At 33.4% G+C, this 16,666-nt stretch overlaps 1 protein-coding gene across 2 annotated transcripts in view; it reads right to left on the bottom strand.

Moving 5' to 3' along the window:
* Positions 1-16,666, bottom strand: part of Shrm (shroom) — a 1,116,164-nt gene that overhangs the window by 729,973 nt on the left and 369,525 nt on the right. For both annotated transcript variants that reach the window (XM_072540517.1, XM_072540518.1), the window contains exon 5: positions 5,830-6,463. In XM_072540517.1, coding sequence (XP_072396618.1) covers positions 5,830-6,463 — 634 coding nt within the window. The remainder of the gene's footprint in view (positions 1-5,829; positions 6,464-16,666) is intronic.

The following is a 16,666-nucleotide window of genomic DNA, read 5'->3' as shown; positions in this document are numbered from 1 at the left end:
TAATGAACAAAATAACTGAAACAAGTAGAAAATATGGACTGGAGCAGGTTTGTATGTGAACCAAATGAAAATTGAACGTGTCTCACAATACAACTATTCTAGAACTATAATCAATGAGTCGTGGGAAAATAAATCGTTAGTTGTTTGGTCATACTGAAAGAATGGTATACATACTTTGGTTAAGCCTCATCATAATTGGATATCTGAATATCATTCTAAAATGGTAATTGTTGTAGATAAAATATAGTATGCAACAAAACGATATCGTATATCAATAATCATATTGGTGAGTTGTGTATAGTAGTTACCGTTCGGAGGATACTTTTTCCCACCATGTTTTTTTTTTCTTTGTCTACGTATTTGTTGCCCCCTCCCCTTTCCATTGATACCTTGCACATTGTTGTACGTTGAGCCGTTTAGACGTTACAAGCTTATTGGCCTTTTGGCAATGTCGCAATCTTTGTTTTTTGTGTTAACGTATTCGTTACCCCCTCCCCTTTCATTTAGCACCTCTTACGTCACGATCCGACTTCACAACGAAATGAGCCAAAAAGGAGCAGAATGGACCTTAGATTTTCTTATGGAGATTTACATGGGAAACTGACCGATTTTGAGCTAGAACCCGTATAACCCTTTTACTATTATGAAATCAATCTACGATGGAACGCCAAAACGTTTGGTTTCATTGTTTAGTCCGGATTTTCTTCAAATTCGTTACTGTTTGTTCGTTGATTTAAGTTTTTGATTCGCAAGAAATAGCTTGCGGTGTGTAGTTCTTTAAAGCCTGCAATATTTTTTTGTGGAGAGCTGAATTTGAGCTCAACATGCTAAATGACAGTCTTTGTTGAGTTAATCACCGATTTGTTGTGCTGTGTACTATGTGAGGAGTTTTGTAAAGCAGCGTTACAACAATTTGACAAGTCCACATGGTTTTAAGCAGGAGCGTTTGAGAGGCCGAGCTTTGAAAAATGCAGTTTGTTGTCATCCAGGATAATCCGAAGCCCGAATCAGTATCCTACCTCCCCAGGACTTATCCATTTTGTTGTGTTCCATGGTCGTCCCAAACCATTTACAGTTTGTATTGGACAGTGTTTTGGATCCAATTTCAATCCCAAAAACTTCTTAAAGGAAATACCAGCCAGAGTGATATAAGGTACTTTTTGTTAAAACTTTTTGTTACTTTTTGTTAAAAGTAAAAAATCGGCAATTTTCATTAATAAAAAAAATTTGCTTTCATGATAAACTAACAAGAATTATAAATAAATAAAATTATAAGTTTTATGGATTAGCTAATTGTCATATCAGTCTTATTTTAAATAAAATTAGGTGTTGTCTGAGCCGCCGACGAGTCAACATCGTAAGCGTTCAGCATCGAATATATCGTTTTAAAACTGGTGTAGTGTGCCCGATGTGGTTTTTGTACGACAAGAACAATTAATACCTTTTTATGAGAAAGTGATTTAAAATTTTATTGTATAAAAACAGTTAATACTAATAATTTGCCAGCCCTATAGGCCAGGCATTGAGTTCATCAAAAATTAAATTGTCAGTTAACACGAACACTTATTGACGAGCAGGTTATGTGTACATGAGCAGCACAGGAAATACCATAAAACCAACTGTTCTTTCCACAACAATGTCACAACAAGATTCAACAATCTGTAACAAACAAGATACACCAAACAACAACATTTCTACAATGTCATATGTAACAGCAGCAAAAACAACACCGAAAGCAACCTACCCAAAGAAAGAACAAGCAATCATACTCCATGCCGAAGACAGCCTCAAATTTTTTGATTATGTAAAAGCAATTGGTGATATTATCGAACCCAAGAACTTTTGAGCTTCAAACCTCTCTTGTGCTCTCTTTCGATTTCGATATATGTTAAAACACCGAAAAATATTCTCAATGTTTTTGCGTCACTGAGATTGATAATATAAACATTTCTGGTCTGTATATAATAACACTAATTGCCTTCTTTTGATGTTGATTCCGCTTAATATTGCGCGTCAAATAAATATACACTTAGGTTGGTGAGAGAGTATAGCGGGGAATATTATGAAATCACTCTACGATGGAACGCCAAAGCGTTTGGTTTCATTGCTTAGTCCGGATTTTCTTCAAATTCGTTATTGTTTGTTCGTTGTTAGTTTTTGTTATGGAAAATGTGTAGTATAGTAGCAGTGTGGAGTTTAACTGAAGGTTAAAATTTTGATTCGGAAGAAATAGCTTGCGGCGTGTAGTTCTTCAAAGCCGGCAATTTTTTTTGTGGAGAGGTGAATTTGAGCTCAAGATGCTAAATGGCAGTCTTTGTTGAGTTAATCACTGATTTGTTGTGCTGTGTCCTATGTGAGGAGTTTTGTAAAGCAGCGTTACAGCAATTTAACAAGGTCCACATGGTTTTAAGCAGGAGCGTTTGAGAGGCCGACTTTTGAAAAGTGCAGTTTGTTGTCATTCAGGATAATTCGAAGCCCGAATCAGTGTCCTACCTCCACAGGACTTGTCCATTTTGTTGTGTTTCATGGTCGTCCCAGACCATTTACAGTTTGTGTGGGACAGTGTTTTTTAACCAATTCCAATCCCAAAAACTTCTTAAAAGGAAATACCAGCCAGAGTGATATAAAATACTTTTTGTTAAAATTTGTCTGAGTAAAAAATACATTTTTCATTAATAAAAAAATTTCACTTTCATGACAAACTAACCAAAATTATAAATAAATAAAATTATAAGTTTATGGATTAGCGAATTGGCATATTAGTTTTCTTTTAAATAAAGTTAACAATAATTAATAAATATTTCAAAATAAGTTTAATATTTCATTTCGACATACGACAGTCAGTATTATCCTTTTCTGTTATTTGGTACATAACCATAATTTTAATATCTGTTTTTGTTCAAATGTAAACCCTATGTAAGATCCGTTGAAAAATTTAGATATTTTTAATTTCTAATAATAAATTAAATTCTTAGAAGTGTCCCCAACGTCTGGAGCTTGTTGTAAATCGTTACACATAGCGCCATTGTAAGTTTTGTTGATAAATTTTCTTATTATTATTTGAGTAGTCCACTTGCAAACCACGCTATGTTAAATATATATATATATATATATATATATATATATATATATATATATATATATATAAATATATATATATATATATATATATATATATATATATATATATATATCTATAAATATATATATAAAGTCGCTATCTTATTTAGAAATTCACTTTCAAAAATTGCTATGTGACTGTTAACTTGCAAACAGCGCTCTATGACATGTTGTCACCTCAGCAAACGTAGGTATCTTTCAGTCTGAATAGTTCACTCCGTATGCGCACTCGTGTTGTGTTCAGTTTTGTTTATTTACTGTTTTCTGGAAAAATAATATATTGGATTGTCAAGTAAAAGAAATAACTTTGGCATCAGACAGGAAAGGGCGTAAAAGGATTATATATAAGTCTACCTACATGGAAAAGAGAACGTGAAAAATCTAAACGGTGAGCATTACTACTATATAGATTTTTATGTTATTTATTAATTTTAACAACACATGTAGAATATACCGTTTTTTTACAGGCATATGCCCAAGCGACCACCAGTAATGCCACAATGTGCACACGGAAATTTAAAGCAAGGGTATGAGTGTACAGAACTGTCTCTTCAACACTACAGGATGGAATCCGAGGCTATGAGGGTCCAATCAGATAGCCCCAGCATTATTTCATCGATTACAAAACACCAATTTTGAAGCCACTATTTCTCATTAGAGGTTATTTTGTAATCGCTGTGGAGGCCAGAACAAAAATACGATAGTTGTGGGAATGTTGGCCTATTGGCTTAAAACAGAAGCACCACGACACATCAAAAAAGTTACAGTGACGTACCCTGTTGTTGCACATTCTTTTTTAACCCCTGACCGAGTTTTTGGAAATATAGAAAGAGAAATACGACCTATTGAAGTAATTGTCAAAGCCGACACATACTTCGATATTTTTAAGAAATATGGTACGGTTTTAAGGCTCGGTACCGATTTTAATTTCTATGTTTGGAAAACTACCGTTAAAGATGTAGTGAAGGTACCTGGTTCATGGCATTTTCAATTCAAGGCCTTTAGGAGATTCTTTTTAAGAAAGGATAAAAATAACAAAATTGCAATTAAAGGAGAGCCACACTATGCATCTGAGCTGTTGAGTTACGGAAATATTTGTAAAAGGGGCAAATCCTTCGAAAATATGGAACCTACCATCATGGATGTTGGAGTTCCTGTGAAGCCAATAAAATTACAAGATGTAAAAGGCCTTCTCATTAAGCATTTTGGTGAAGATTGGATTACTTTTGATAGCCTCAAATATTACCGTTTCCTTCAAGTGGACCAAAGTGACAGTGCTCCTGAAGAAACTGACAATGAAGATACTGTAATGCAAGACAACGTAGATTTAGGAGTTTAATGTTAAGATTAAAAACATTTCATATTCTCTTTGTGTACAATAGCACATGACATGTTTATTATATTTATTAGCAATTAGTTGTCTTATAACTGTCTAAGTTGATTAATTGCTCCTGCAAAACTACATAAGTTAAAATTACTCATGCAAAACTGTCTATATTCAATTTTGAAATTTAAATAAAAAAACTATTATTGACACGTGTTTTTTACGAACGAACATGTAAACCGAATGGGACCAGATAGATTAGCGAACATCTGTAAAAACAACAAGCCGTATAGCAAGGCCGCCAAAAAGGTGGAAAGATAATGTACAGTCAACAACGACTGAAACAGAATAAGAGGCAGACAAACAGTAGTAATCCTAGTTGCACGAAGAAGAAGAAGAAGAAAAATATTTTCACCCTTTAGTATTTTTTAGGAAAGAAAAGCCTTTACTTCTATTCAGCAAAAGGATTCTTTTAAGCGGCGTCCTTTTAAAATAGTTTACGAAGCTTCTTGTGTGTGTTACCCAGGAAATCTATGTAAGTATCTTTTTTTGATTTCTTTGTAGTTACCCCATCCAGACCCTCCCTTATTCACTTACTTACGATCCAGCTCTTCAACGAAAACAAGAGTGGCCCCGAAAACAGTAATTGCTCGGTCCCCACTTTCAACCCTCTACAAGTGATACCCAATGTGGTAGGCAAATTTAATGAGTGTTCGTCATGAATTTAATGAGTGTTCATCAATGAATTGATTTTTCTTAATAACATGCTAAACGGCTTTTGACACTAACAGTCTCTCTCACAATTTATTAACACACTGCAAAAATAAGTATAGTCAACCATCAATTCAATATGACGTCAGTAGAATGTCATGGCTGTGCAACCTGAGAGAGTGGTACGGATGTACACCAAATGAACTTTTCAGAGCAGCCGTCTCAAAAGTCCGAATAGCTATGATGATTGCCGACCTCCACCGCGGATATATCACTTGAAGAAGAAGAAGAAGATCAATTCAATGCATTCGTCGTAAATATCAGCTATACCTTACAGTCTGGAATTAAATATTGTCAATTACAGCTGAACGTTAATGTCTCATTGGTATTACGGAACTACCGAACACAACAAAATTCTGAAAAATTTTAAATAAAAGACCTTATTTGTTTACCTTTTAAGTTTGGATGGTCAATTTATGTACTAAAATATAATATTTGCTATATTTAATTAAAATGGTGCATAATAAAGTACATATTTATATAATGTATGAAATAGTAAATAATTACATATTTATTACTACATTTATTGCTGTGTCTATATTTGGCAACGCTAATTTAATTACTAATGTAAAAAAATAGGTAAATTTACCAATGGAAAATCTAAGTAAACTTACCTGTGGTTAGAAGTTTTAGAGATATTAGCTGATTGATTTTCATTTTCCTGTACTATATATGTGTTGTAAGTGTTTAAAGGGAAAAATTTAAGTTTATTTACGTTACAATTTCTGCCTGCCTTGGTTTTTAAAGAACTTTCCTTTTCCTCAACCATATATAATACACTTTCTGAATGATGTCTTTTTGGTGTTTGAACTCTCGCACTATGAGCTATTAATTGTCTAGTTGAACTGTTAGAGTTATGACGAGAACTGCTATGGGATGTAACAGAAACATCACTCATAGAACCGTGCCATTTGAGTGTTTCACTAGAAGAAACACTTCCGGAGCTTGTAGTAACTACACTGTCTCTTCCTTCACTTCTACTGTTTGGGTCTTCAGGATTTAGCTCATCCCAAGTGTTGGAAGAAATAGAACTTCCAACTGCCGCTTCGCTATCTCTTCTCAAACGATCCAAAAAAGGAGTAGAAGTGGAGTCTGTACTTGAAACGTAACTATGGTATCCTTCAGAATGGGCGTAAGAAATCTGCTTCTGATGAATATGAGTAAGAACACTTCCATCGTGTTTGGAATTCATAGAATTAAAAAGTGAGTCTTCGTGGTTACGAGTATACTCCATAAATTCCTCTAACCCTGTAAAATTAATAAAAAGTTATGATTTGATTATAGGTTGTATCAATTGGATAGAAAAGTGTTACCCCATAGGTATTTTTTAACTAAAAAAACACCTTAATATTTTTCATTCTACACAAGAAGTGGTAATAAACATTTTTGTTAAAAATTATCTCAGCTACATTTCTTATTTGAAATATTTTTTTCTACGATATACAAATTCTTGGTAAATAGATTTTTTCTCTACGAGTGGCGGTTTTAGGGGGAAGGCGGGAGACAGGTGTGGTAAACTTTTTTGCATATTTTTGGATTTCTCAAAATTGGCATTCTTATTAAAATTTAGCTTGTTTCTATGATTTTTTTATTGAGAAATTATAAAGTTCTGGAACAAAAATGGAGATTTGATGAACAAAATGAAACACGTGTTTAATCTATGACTGTAATTTTGCTACTACTCTAAAAAAGGAAAGTGATACATTATTCAACTAGTAAAGTAGCCAATAGATGACACTGCTAGAAAATATTTAAATTTATTTATCTATATCCAACACTCCCACTAGATAAACAAATTTAAAAACTATCATTTAACAAATATTTCTAACACTACATTAACTAAACCAATCTCTTTCAAAAACTTGTTGTGTTTTACAGGACTCAAGCTTTTTGTCAAGAGATCAGCTGGCATGTTAGCTGTGTCTAAATACTCCAGCTTTATCAAACCTTTGTTTACAGCTTCTTTGACAATATGATATCGGATATCAATGTGTTTTGTTCTTCTATTCAATACAGGATTTATTGCTAGTTTCTGAGCTCCCATATTATCATTAGATAGTATAACAATTTCATCAATACCCAACATTTCATACAACAAATTCTTTAAAAAAATAGCCTCTTTAGCAGCTTCCGATACTGCTATATATTCAGCTTCCGTGCTTGACAGAGAAACACTATTCTGTTTTCTGCTTTCCCAGACAATAGGTCCACCAGAAAACTGAAAATAGAAACCAGTATAAGATGTTCTGTCATGAGAATTACTCCCCCAACTCGCATCTACATAACCTTTTAAATAATTATCATTTTTTGAAAAACTTAATCCATACTCTTTTGTAGCCTTTAAGTATTTTAATATTCGTTTTACATGCTTCCAATGCGTTTCTGAATGATAATTATTAAATTGACTGAGATAACTTACAGCATATGAAATGTCTGGTCTTGTCAAAACTGACAGATACATAAGACCACCTATTAAATTCTGATAAGGCACTTGAGGAGATGCATTATCTTCTCTATTCAAACTTAAACTAATCTCCATTGGGGTAGCAACTTCTTTTGAATCCTCCATATTGAACATTTTTAACAATTGTTCAATATAGGATTTTTGATCTAGAGTTATAACACCATTCTCTTTATTACGAGTTACTCTCATTCCTAAACAATTCTTAATTTCTCCTAAATCTTTAATTTTGAAACATTCATTTAATTTCAATTTTAAATTATCTGATTCATCTGAATCGTTAGAAAAAATAAAAAAATCGTCAACATAAACAGAGATAATGGTTTTTAGACTATTTTTCATCTTTGTGTACAGACATGGCCCATAATCAGATTTCTTATAACCTAGATTAATTAAGAAGTTATCGATTTTTTCATACCAAGACCTAGCTGACTGTTTTAAACCGTATATGGCTTTCTTAAGCCTTAAAATTTTGTTATTTTCGACTTCTAAACCTTCAGGTATAGTCATGAAAACATTTTCCTTTAGATCACCATTTAGAAAAGTCGTAGCTACATCAAGATGAAAAATATCCAAATTCAAATTTGCTGACAAGGCAAATAAAAGTCTTAATGTAGAATGCCTTATGACTGGAGAAAAGGTTTCATTATAATCAACTCCAAACTTTTGAGTGTAACCCTTTGCTACCAGTCTTGCACGATATTTCACTTTACCTAAGTTGTCAACCTTTCGTTTGTATACCCACTTACACTTCACTACACAACCATCTTCGGGAACATCAACCACTTCCCATGCTGCGTTATCCTGGAAAGACTGCAGTTCTTCTGTCATAGCCGCTAACCATAGATTACTATCTGGTCTTGACATGGCATCCTCGACACTAACTGGATCACAGTCACTATCCGAACACAAATAACTCACAAAATCATCAAACCTTTTTGGCTTAGGTATTCTGGTTGATCTCCTGATTTCATCTGGTAAGTTTGGCAAGTTACATAAGTAATCAGGATCGTTGTCTTCAGCAATTTCATCAACCGATGTGTCCTTTTCATTATGATGATTTTGTTCCTGACATGATTCATGATTATCTCCCACTGAATCTGATAATCCTGACAATTCTTCATCAACTGTGATTGAAACATCAACTGATTTTTCATTTATTACTACATCCCTACTTATAACAATATCTTTTATTTCGGGATCATATAATCTGTAACCTTTAATGTTGTCACTATAACCAACAAGCACAGTTTTCTTTGATTTTTTGTCCCATTTATACCTTTTTTCTTTAGGTATCAGCATCATTACCCCAGATCCAAAGATTCTTAGATGACCAACTTCAGGTTTTTTGTTGGTCCAAATTTCTATCGGAGTTTTAGTCACACCTGTTACAATTGAACGGTTTCTTAGATAAACAGCAGTGTTGACTGCTTCAGCCCAAAATATCTTTTCGAGGCCAGAGTCAAACAAAAGACACCTTGCTTTCTCCACTATCGATCTGTTTAATCGTTCTACAGCACCATTTTGTTGTGGAGAATAAGGATTTGACTTTTGATGAATGATTCCATTACTTGTTAGAAACTTTTCAAAAATATTACTACAAAATTCACCACCTCCATCGGTTCTCAAAATCTTTATTTTAGTATCCTTCTGTTTTTCTACTAAAGATTTAAAATTTTGAAAATTTTGAAAAGTTTCATCTTTACCCTTTTGGAAATATACAAAAGACATCTTACTAAAATCATCTTGAAGGATAAAGAAATATCTAGAACCTCCTAATGAAGTCATCTCCATCGGTCCACACAGGTCAGCATGGATAATCTCCAAGCAAGCACTAGCTCTATTACCTCTGTAACTAAATGGGGGTCTAGTCTGCTTTCCTTCACAACATACTTTGCATACATCATTGTTTGTTATATTACTGTTGCAATTTATACCGTCTACTAAACCATTCCTCATTAGATTTAAGTCTTTATAATTTATATGACCAAATCTTCTGTGCCATGTTTCACTACTAATTGTAGTTGCCATAAAAGCTTTCTGCTTATTGGGCACTTCAAAATTTAAACGATATACATTGTCTATCAAATCAGCTGTTGCAATCAATCCATTTTTATTGTATATTTTGCAACCTGCATTGTTAAATATAACATCATTTCCATTTTTTATCAGTTGAGAAACAGATAAAACGTTTGTTGTCAGATCAGGAACATATTATATATTATTTATGCTTACCTCAGATCTCTTATTATCAACAATTGTGGTTATCATCATATCACCAGCACATTCTACCGTTAATAGTTCACTGTTAGCCACAGATATATTGGACATACTACCATCTCGAATATTTCTCAACCAATCTTTTCTAGCTGTAAGATGCGTGCTGCATCCAGAATCGATATAAAAATCTGTAGATTTAAATTTTCTACTTAAAAACACTACACTAAACGCATTATTATTAACATTAGGGCACTTATTCATGAAATGACCTTTCTGTTTACAACGGAAACAGGTTATATTTCTCTTGTCTTTCTTGTTGATGTTCTTGACATGATTAGTGCTAACTTCACTCGACTTTGTAGCAAAAGCTTTCTGCTTTCCACTGCTAGCGCCGTCTATCTGCATATCAAGCAATTTCGATTTAATTTCGTCGGTGGTAATAGCGATTCCTGAATGTTCGATAGCTAGAATCATGGGCATATACCTTTCTGGAAGTCCCGCCAAAAGTAATGACCCCACCCACGTGTCATCAATCTTGAAGCCGGTCCTATTCAATTTCTGAGCCGTTTCGATCACTTGATTAACGTATGATTCCATGGAATTGCAGTTTTCCAACCGTAAAGATATCAGCGTTCGAAGCAATCCTATTTTCCTCGAAAAACCTGAATCTTCGAATAATTTTTTTAGCGTATCCCATACATCTTCCGCCGTGCAAGCATCTTTTACATGCAAATATAGGGATGGATCTAATGTCAATATTAACTTAGCTTTAGCTTTGGCAACAAGTGTTGTGTCTTCTTCAGTTCCCTGGATACACTTGGACAATCCTTCTAGAACGAAGACATTCTCAACCGCAAACGACCAGTCCTGGTAATTGTCCCTACCGGTTAAACGCGGTACACTTGTAAGATAGTTTACAGCCATTTTCGATACTGTTAATCCACTAACTTTTTACCGAATGAACACGTACTACACTATTTGAACTAATCGGAAATCTTCCACTTAATCGTCTGGGCACATAACCTATTGAGAAATTATAAAGTTCTGGAACAAAAATGGAGATTTGATGAACAAAATGAAACACGTGTTTACTCTATGACTGTAATTTTGCTACTACTCTAAAAAAGGAAAGTGATACATTATTCAACTAGTAAAGTAGCCAATAGATGACACTGCTAGAAAATATTTAAATTTATTTATCTATATCAAACATTTTTGAGGTTCGGTGTCATTTTCATCTCTAAAGACTGGAGTAAGAGATTTCTTAATTTAAAATTTATTTAGATATCGTATCATATGTACCTTGTCATCCGTATCATAATTTAAGTGTACTTGTACTATGTAATTTTGGCACTGTTTTTCGTATATTACAAAGGACCCCGGCCATTTTCTTATCTAAAACTGGTTTCAGTTAAATTGACTAAAACTTTACAGAGATAATACAAATTTTTATTTCCTCAAGACTCAGAAATCAGTTTCTGAGTTATTGAACTTTAAAATGACGAATTTGGAAACATATCGTCCCACAAATTCAATATAAGGCATCTAAATCTCAATAAACACGAATATGGTATCGATGCATTTCTAAAGGTTTTCTATCCAAGTGATTCTGATCCAACATTCGTGTTTATTGAGATTCAGATGCCATATATTGAATGTGTGTGACGGTACGTTTTCAAATTCATTATTTTGAAAAATGGACTAAAAATCGACATTTTGAAACTCTATAATTCAGAAACAATTGATTTCTGATTCTTGGGGAACTGAGAAAGTTTGATCAGAATGAGCGAAGCAAGCTCTCTGCAAAAGTTTCATTTAATTTAACTGAAACCACTTTTACATAAGTAAATAAGAAATACACTAGGAATACTTGCACGAATAAGACTAAGAGTTGAATCTTGTATTACGTTTCAGGGAGATCTTTTTGAATATTTTTTGTAGCTTTGCGACTATTTAAAATTTTATTAGTGGTACTTTCTGTTAATCTAAAGTGATAGAATTGAATGAATAAAACACATAGATATGTAAAAGATTTTTTCTTTTACAAATTTCGTATAGCCCAGAGGACAGAAAACGATGATAAATCGTTTTCGTTTATGGTTAACAAAGTAGGTGGCTCCTCTGTACTCTAACCACTGCAGTGGTAAAATTTTAGGAGACATTCGTTGGACTTTCCTAGTTTTAATTTGTATCAGTCCGAGTGTCTGATGAAGCAGAGATGCTGAAATGAGTCATAACACTCTATTGATACCGATTCGAGCACGGGATGTTTAACGAATTTGTCCTCCTAGGCCATATATTTGGCCATTTAATATATATATATATATATATATATATATATATATATATATATATATATATATATATATGAAAAAGGATAATGCGAGTGAATAATAAAAGTAAAAAGTAACGGCATGTCTCGCAAAACAGAAAACCAAAAATGGTATATCGATGGAAGGCAACCGTATATACGTATTTCTGACTATTGGTCGTCTTCAGTACGGTGCAGCCACGTTAGAAAAGGAGCATATTAACTTGGGAGAGGATCACTACAGGAGCAATGCAACCAATTTGTGGCATTAGAGTTAGAAGACCCTGATGTTTTCCAGGGCAACAACTAACACCAACAACGGAGAAAGCTACAGCTACCTGGGGAAAGGAATGCCAAACGTTGAAATGTACATACTGACACAGTACCTTATAATAAACGCCTAAAACGTGGTTTAGTAAATGGTATTGGAACAATCTGGAAATCTATTACTGGAAATTTAGACACCTCTGACGGCGAATACTTTAATAAATGTATAAATAAGATAAATTCCGATGAAACTCAAATTGAAAATCTCTTAAAAAATCAAATATCTGTTACCACTTCAGTCATAAGAACTTTCAACACTACAATTCAAAAATTGCAAATAGACGAAGAAACTTTTAACAAAGACTTAAAAACTATCGAGACTACACTTCTGGACATTAATAATGACATCTCCTTTTATTTTCTAGATCCTATTTCTTAAGTGTATCAGTCTTTTTTGTTTATCTTATCTTCTTGACAATATCTCTCCATTTTTTCCTGTCTCTAGTTCTTCCTCTCCATTCTCTGACTCCTGCCTTTTGGAGGTCTTCTTCAACTTCTTGCAGCCACTTTGATCTCGGTCTTCTCCTTCTCTTTTTTCCTCCCAGATTCCATTCTATCATTGCGTATGTCACTGCCTCATCACCTGCTCGCCAAATGTGACCTAACCATCTAACTCTGCATTGCTTTATTTTAGTTACGATGTCTTCCTTAAGTTCTTCCTTAATTTCTGCATTTGTTCTGCTTCTATATTCATTTTGCTCTGTTCTGATTGGTCCTAGTATGGTTCTCATAATCTTTCTCTCTGCTATTCTGAAGTCTTCTTCATCTTTTTTAACCATCGTCATTGTTTCTTTTGCATATAATAATATTGGCCTAATTATGGTGTTATAAATGCTCATCTTACTTTTTTTAGTCAGTGTTTTGCTTTTAAGTAATCTTTTGTTTGCAAAATAAGCTTTATTCGCTGCTAGAATTTTTTCTTTTATTTCGGATTTCCTTTCTCCGGATTTACTTATTGTAACTCCAAGGTATTTGAAGTATTCTACTTCTTCAAACTCAGAACTTCCTATTTTGATTTTTTCTTTCTTTGGTTTTTTCCCTAATCTTAATATTTTTGTCTTTTCTTAATTTAATCTTAGCCCCATTACCTCCCCTTTCTCTCTTATTTCTTCTAGCATTTCTTTCATTATTTTTCTGTTCTTTTCAATAATAGCAATATCGTCTGCAAATACAATTATTTGACCACCTCTTGTTCTGAGATTTCCTTTATTTATATTTCGTAGTACATATTCTAATGCTAGATTAAATAGCGTTGTTGATAAGGCATCTCCTTGTTTCATCCCTTTATTTATAATGAATTCCTCTGTCTCTCCTCTTTGTGTCTTTATGCTTATTTTTGTAGTTTTCATTGTCATTTCTATTAATTTTCTGAGTTTATGTGGAATTTTTAATTTTTTAAGTGCTATCATTAATCCGTTCCCTTTAATTGAATCAAATGCCTGTTTTTAAGTCTATGAATAACATTTCCAATTCTAATTTATACTCGTTTGCTTTTTCCATTATTTGTTTTATTGTGTGTATTGCATCTATTGTAGATCTTCCTTCTGTGAATCCACATTGGTACTGTCCTACTGTCTTCTTTGTGATCTTTGATAACCTCTTTTTTATTATTGATGTCAATATTTTATATGTTGTATTTAGTAACGTTATTCCTCTATAATTTTCACAGATTTGTTGGTCTCCCTTTTTATGTACTGTTATGATCTGCCCTACCTCCCAGTCCCCTGGCATTTTCTCTTCTTTCCATATATTTTTCAATAGTGCCAGTATTTTTCCTCTTAGTTCCCTTCCCCCGTATTTTATTAGTTCCATATTAATTCCATCTTTACCAGGGGCTTTTCCATTTTTGCTTCTCTGTATTACTTCATCCAATTCCTCTAATGTTGGTTCTTTTGAAATTCCGATGTCTACTTCATCTACTTCATCTGCTTCTTCTTCATGCACCGTTTCCTCCTCGTTATGCATTTCTTCTTCTGTTGTTTCCTCCGTCAAGAGCTCTCTGTAGTAATCTCTCCATACTTGCTTGTATTCTTGGTCCTCTATTATCACTATTCCCTCTCTATTTTTTATTCCGTTTCCCTTGTATTTTTTGTTTTGTTCTTTAATCTTTTTGTAAAAACTTTTCGTATTTCTGTTTGTTCTTTCCTGCTCTATTTCCTGCATTTTTTTGTCTACCCATCTTCTTTTATTTTGCCTTATCACTTACTTTCTTTCAATTAAGAAGCATTCCTTCTTAATTTTTCATATTCTTCTCTGTCTTTCTCATTATCTGTTCTTAGCCATTTATTTCTGGCTTGCACTTTTTTTCCTGTTATTTCTCTACATTCTTGGTTATACCATCCGTTTTTTGTTTTAGCCTGACTTTTACCTATCTGCATATTTGCACCTTCTTCTATTGATTTTTTGATCGTCTCCCATTCTGTGTTTATATCTTCTGCTTTATATTTCTCTTTTATTTGAACTGTTACTGCCTCTTCATATTTTTTTCTTGCTTCTTCATTACTCATTTTATTGACATTCCACTTTTTATGTTGGTTTTTTTGTTTTGTTTCAATTTTAACTTTTTGTCTTATAGTGGCTGTGACCATGTAGTGGTCTGAATCTGCACACGCACCTCTGAACGTTCTTACATCTTTTATTGACGATTGTTTTCGTTTATTAATCATTATGTGATCAATTTGACTATATGTTTTCTGATCTGGTGACCTCCATGTTACCTTATGTATTTTAGGGTGTTGAAATTTTGTTGAGCTTATTAACAAATTTGTTCTTGTTGCTAGGTTATATAGTCTTTGCCCATTGTCATTCGTGTTTTCGTGTATTGTATGCTTTCCTGCAATTTGTTGTAAAACGTCCTCTTTTCCAATCTGGGCGTTGAGGTCTCCTAGTACAAATATAACATCTTCTTTAGGTATTTTTTCTATCTCCTCTTCGACCTTGTCATAAAAGATTTCTTTTTCGTCTGCATTGCTTGTTTCTGTGGGGGCGTATAAATTCAAGACTGATATATTAAATGGTGTGCTGTTGACTCTAACATAGGCCATCCTTTCGCATATTGGCTTGAAATTTATAATTTTCTCTCTTAGGTGCCTTAGTATTATGAATCCCACGCCTTTTTGCCCTTGCTTCTTTACTCCTGAATATAACATTGTAAAGTCTTGTTTGTCAATCTGTCCCTGTCCCTCCCAGCTTTCTCCTCAGACATCTCCTTTTACTAAGCACAATTACAAATACTAGATTTATGTGAGTCTTTAATGGAAAGCAACGTATTTTTAGAAAATTATTTAAATGATATACTAAATTCTATAACATTTTCTCGCCTGCAAATTCTACATAGTTCTATTATTTCGCCCAGAGACTTAATGGACGCATTATAAGAAATCTCACAGTTATTACAAAATAACGTATTGCCTCTACCCACTTATATGTCAAATATAGCTCAGTGTATTGACATAATAAAACTACAAGCTTATCAGCTTGATTCAAAAATTGTTTTCGTGCTCGAAATTCCGTTGGTTGATCCCGAAATATTCACCTTGTATTAATTATATTCAATACCAATATTAGATAATCAAACTGGTTTTCATCATATACTTTCAACTGGTGATAAATACATAGCGCGAGATGATGATTCAATTTCATATGTCTTACCCATGGACACCGAAAAATGCAAACAAATCAGTCAAAACCACAGAATGTGTACAGACATTCTTCCGTATCCCATAGACACCGATGCTATATGTGAAGCTCAGCTTTTGAAACCTCTCAGCAGCTTACCAAAAACTTGCTAGATATCCATGCTCTTGGCACAAGGTTACAATGTACAAGAAATTGACCGAAATTTATGGTTACTAACCATTTCCGATCCATTACCAGTAACAATCAAATGTGCAAGAAAAGACGTCACTACACAAATTATCAAAACAATTCAATCTTAAAATTAATTCCTAAATGTATTGCATTCATCGGCAGTACCAGAATTCATGCCAGAGACCAAATTGAGAAATATACAAATATCACGTATAGAAGTCACCCAGTTAACGTACCCTACAGATGCTGTGACCATTTTGAGACAAAGAGTCACCTATCAAAATTGAAACCACTAAAACTCAGTAAGATCAACGTAGATGAC

The sequence above is a fragment of the Diabrotica undecimpunctata genome, chromosome 8 (assembly GCF_040954645.1).
Source record: "Diabrotica undecimpunctata isolate CICGRU chromosome 8, icDiaUnde3, whole genome shotgun sequence".
In the NCBI taxonomy this organism is placed as follows: domain Eukaryota; kingdom Metazoa; phylum Arthropoda; class Insecta; order Coleoptera; family Chrysomelidae; genus Diabrotica; species Diabrotica undecimpunctata.
The sequence above is the reverse complement of the archived record's forward strand: the minus strand, read 5'-3'. Positions and strand labels throughout refer to the sequence as shown.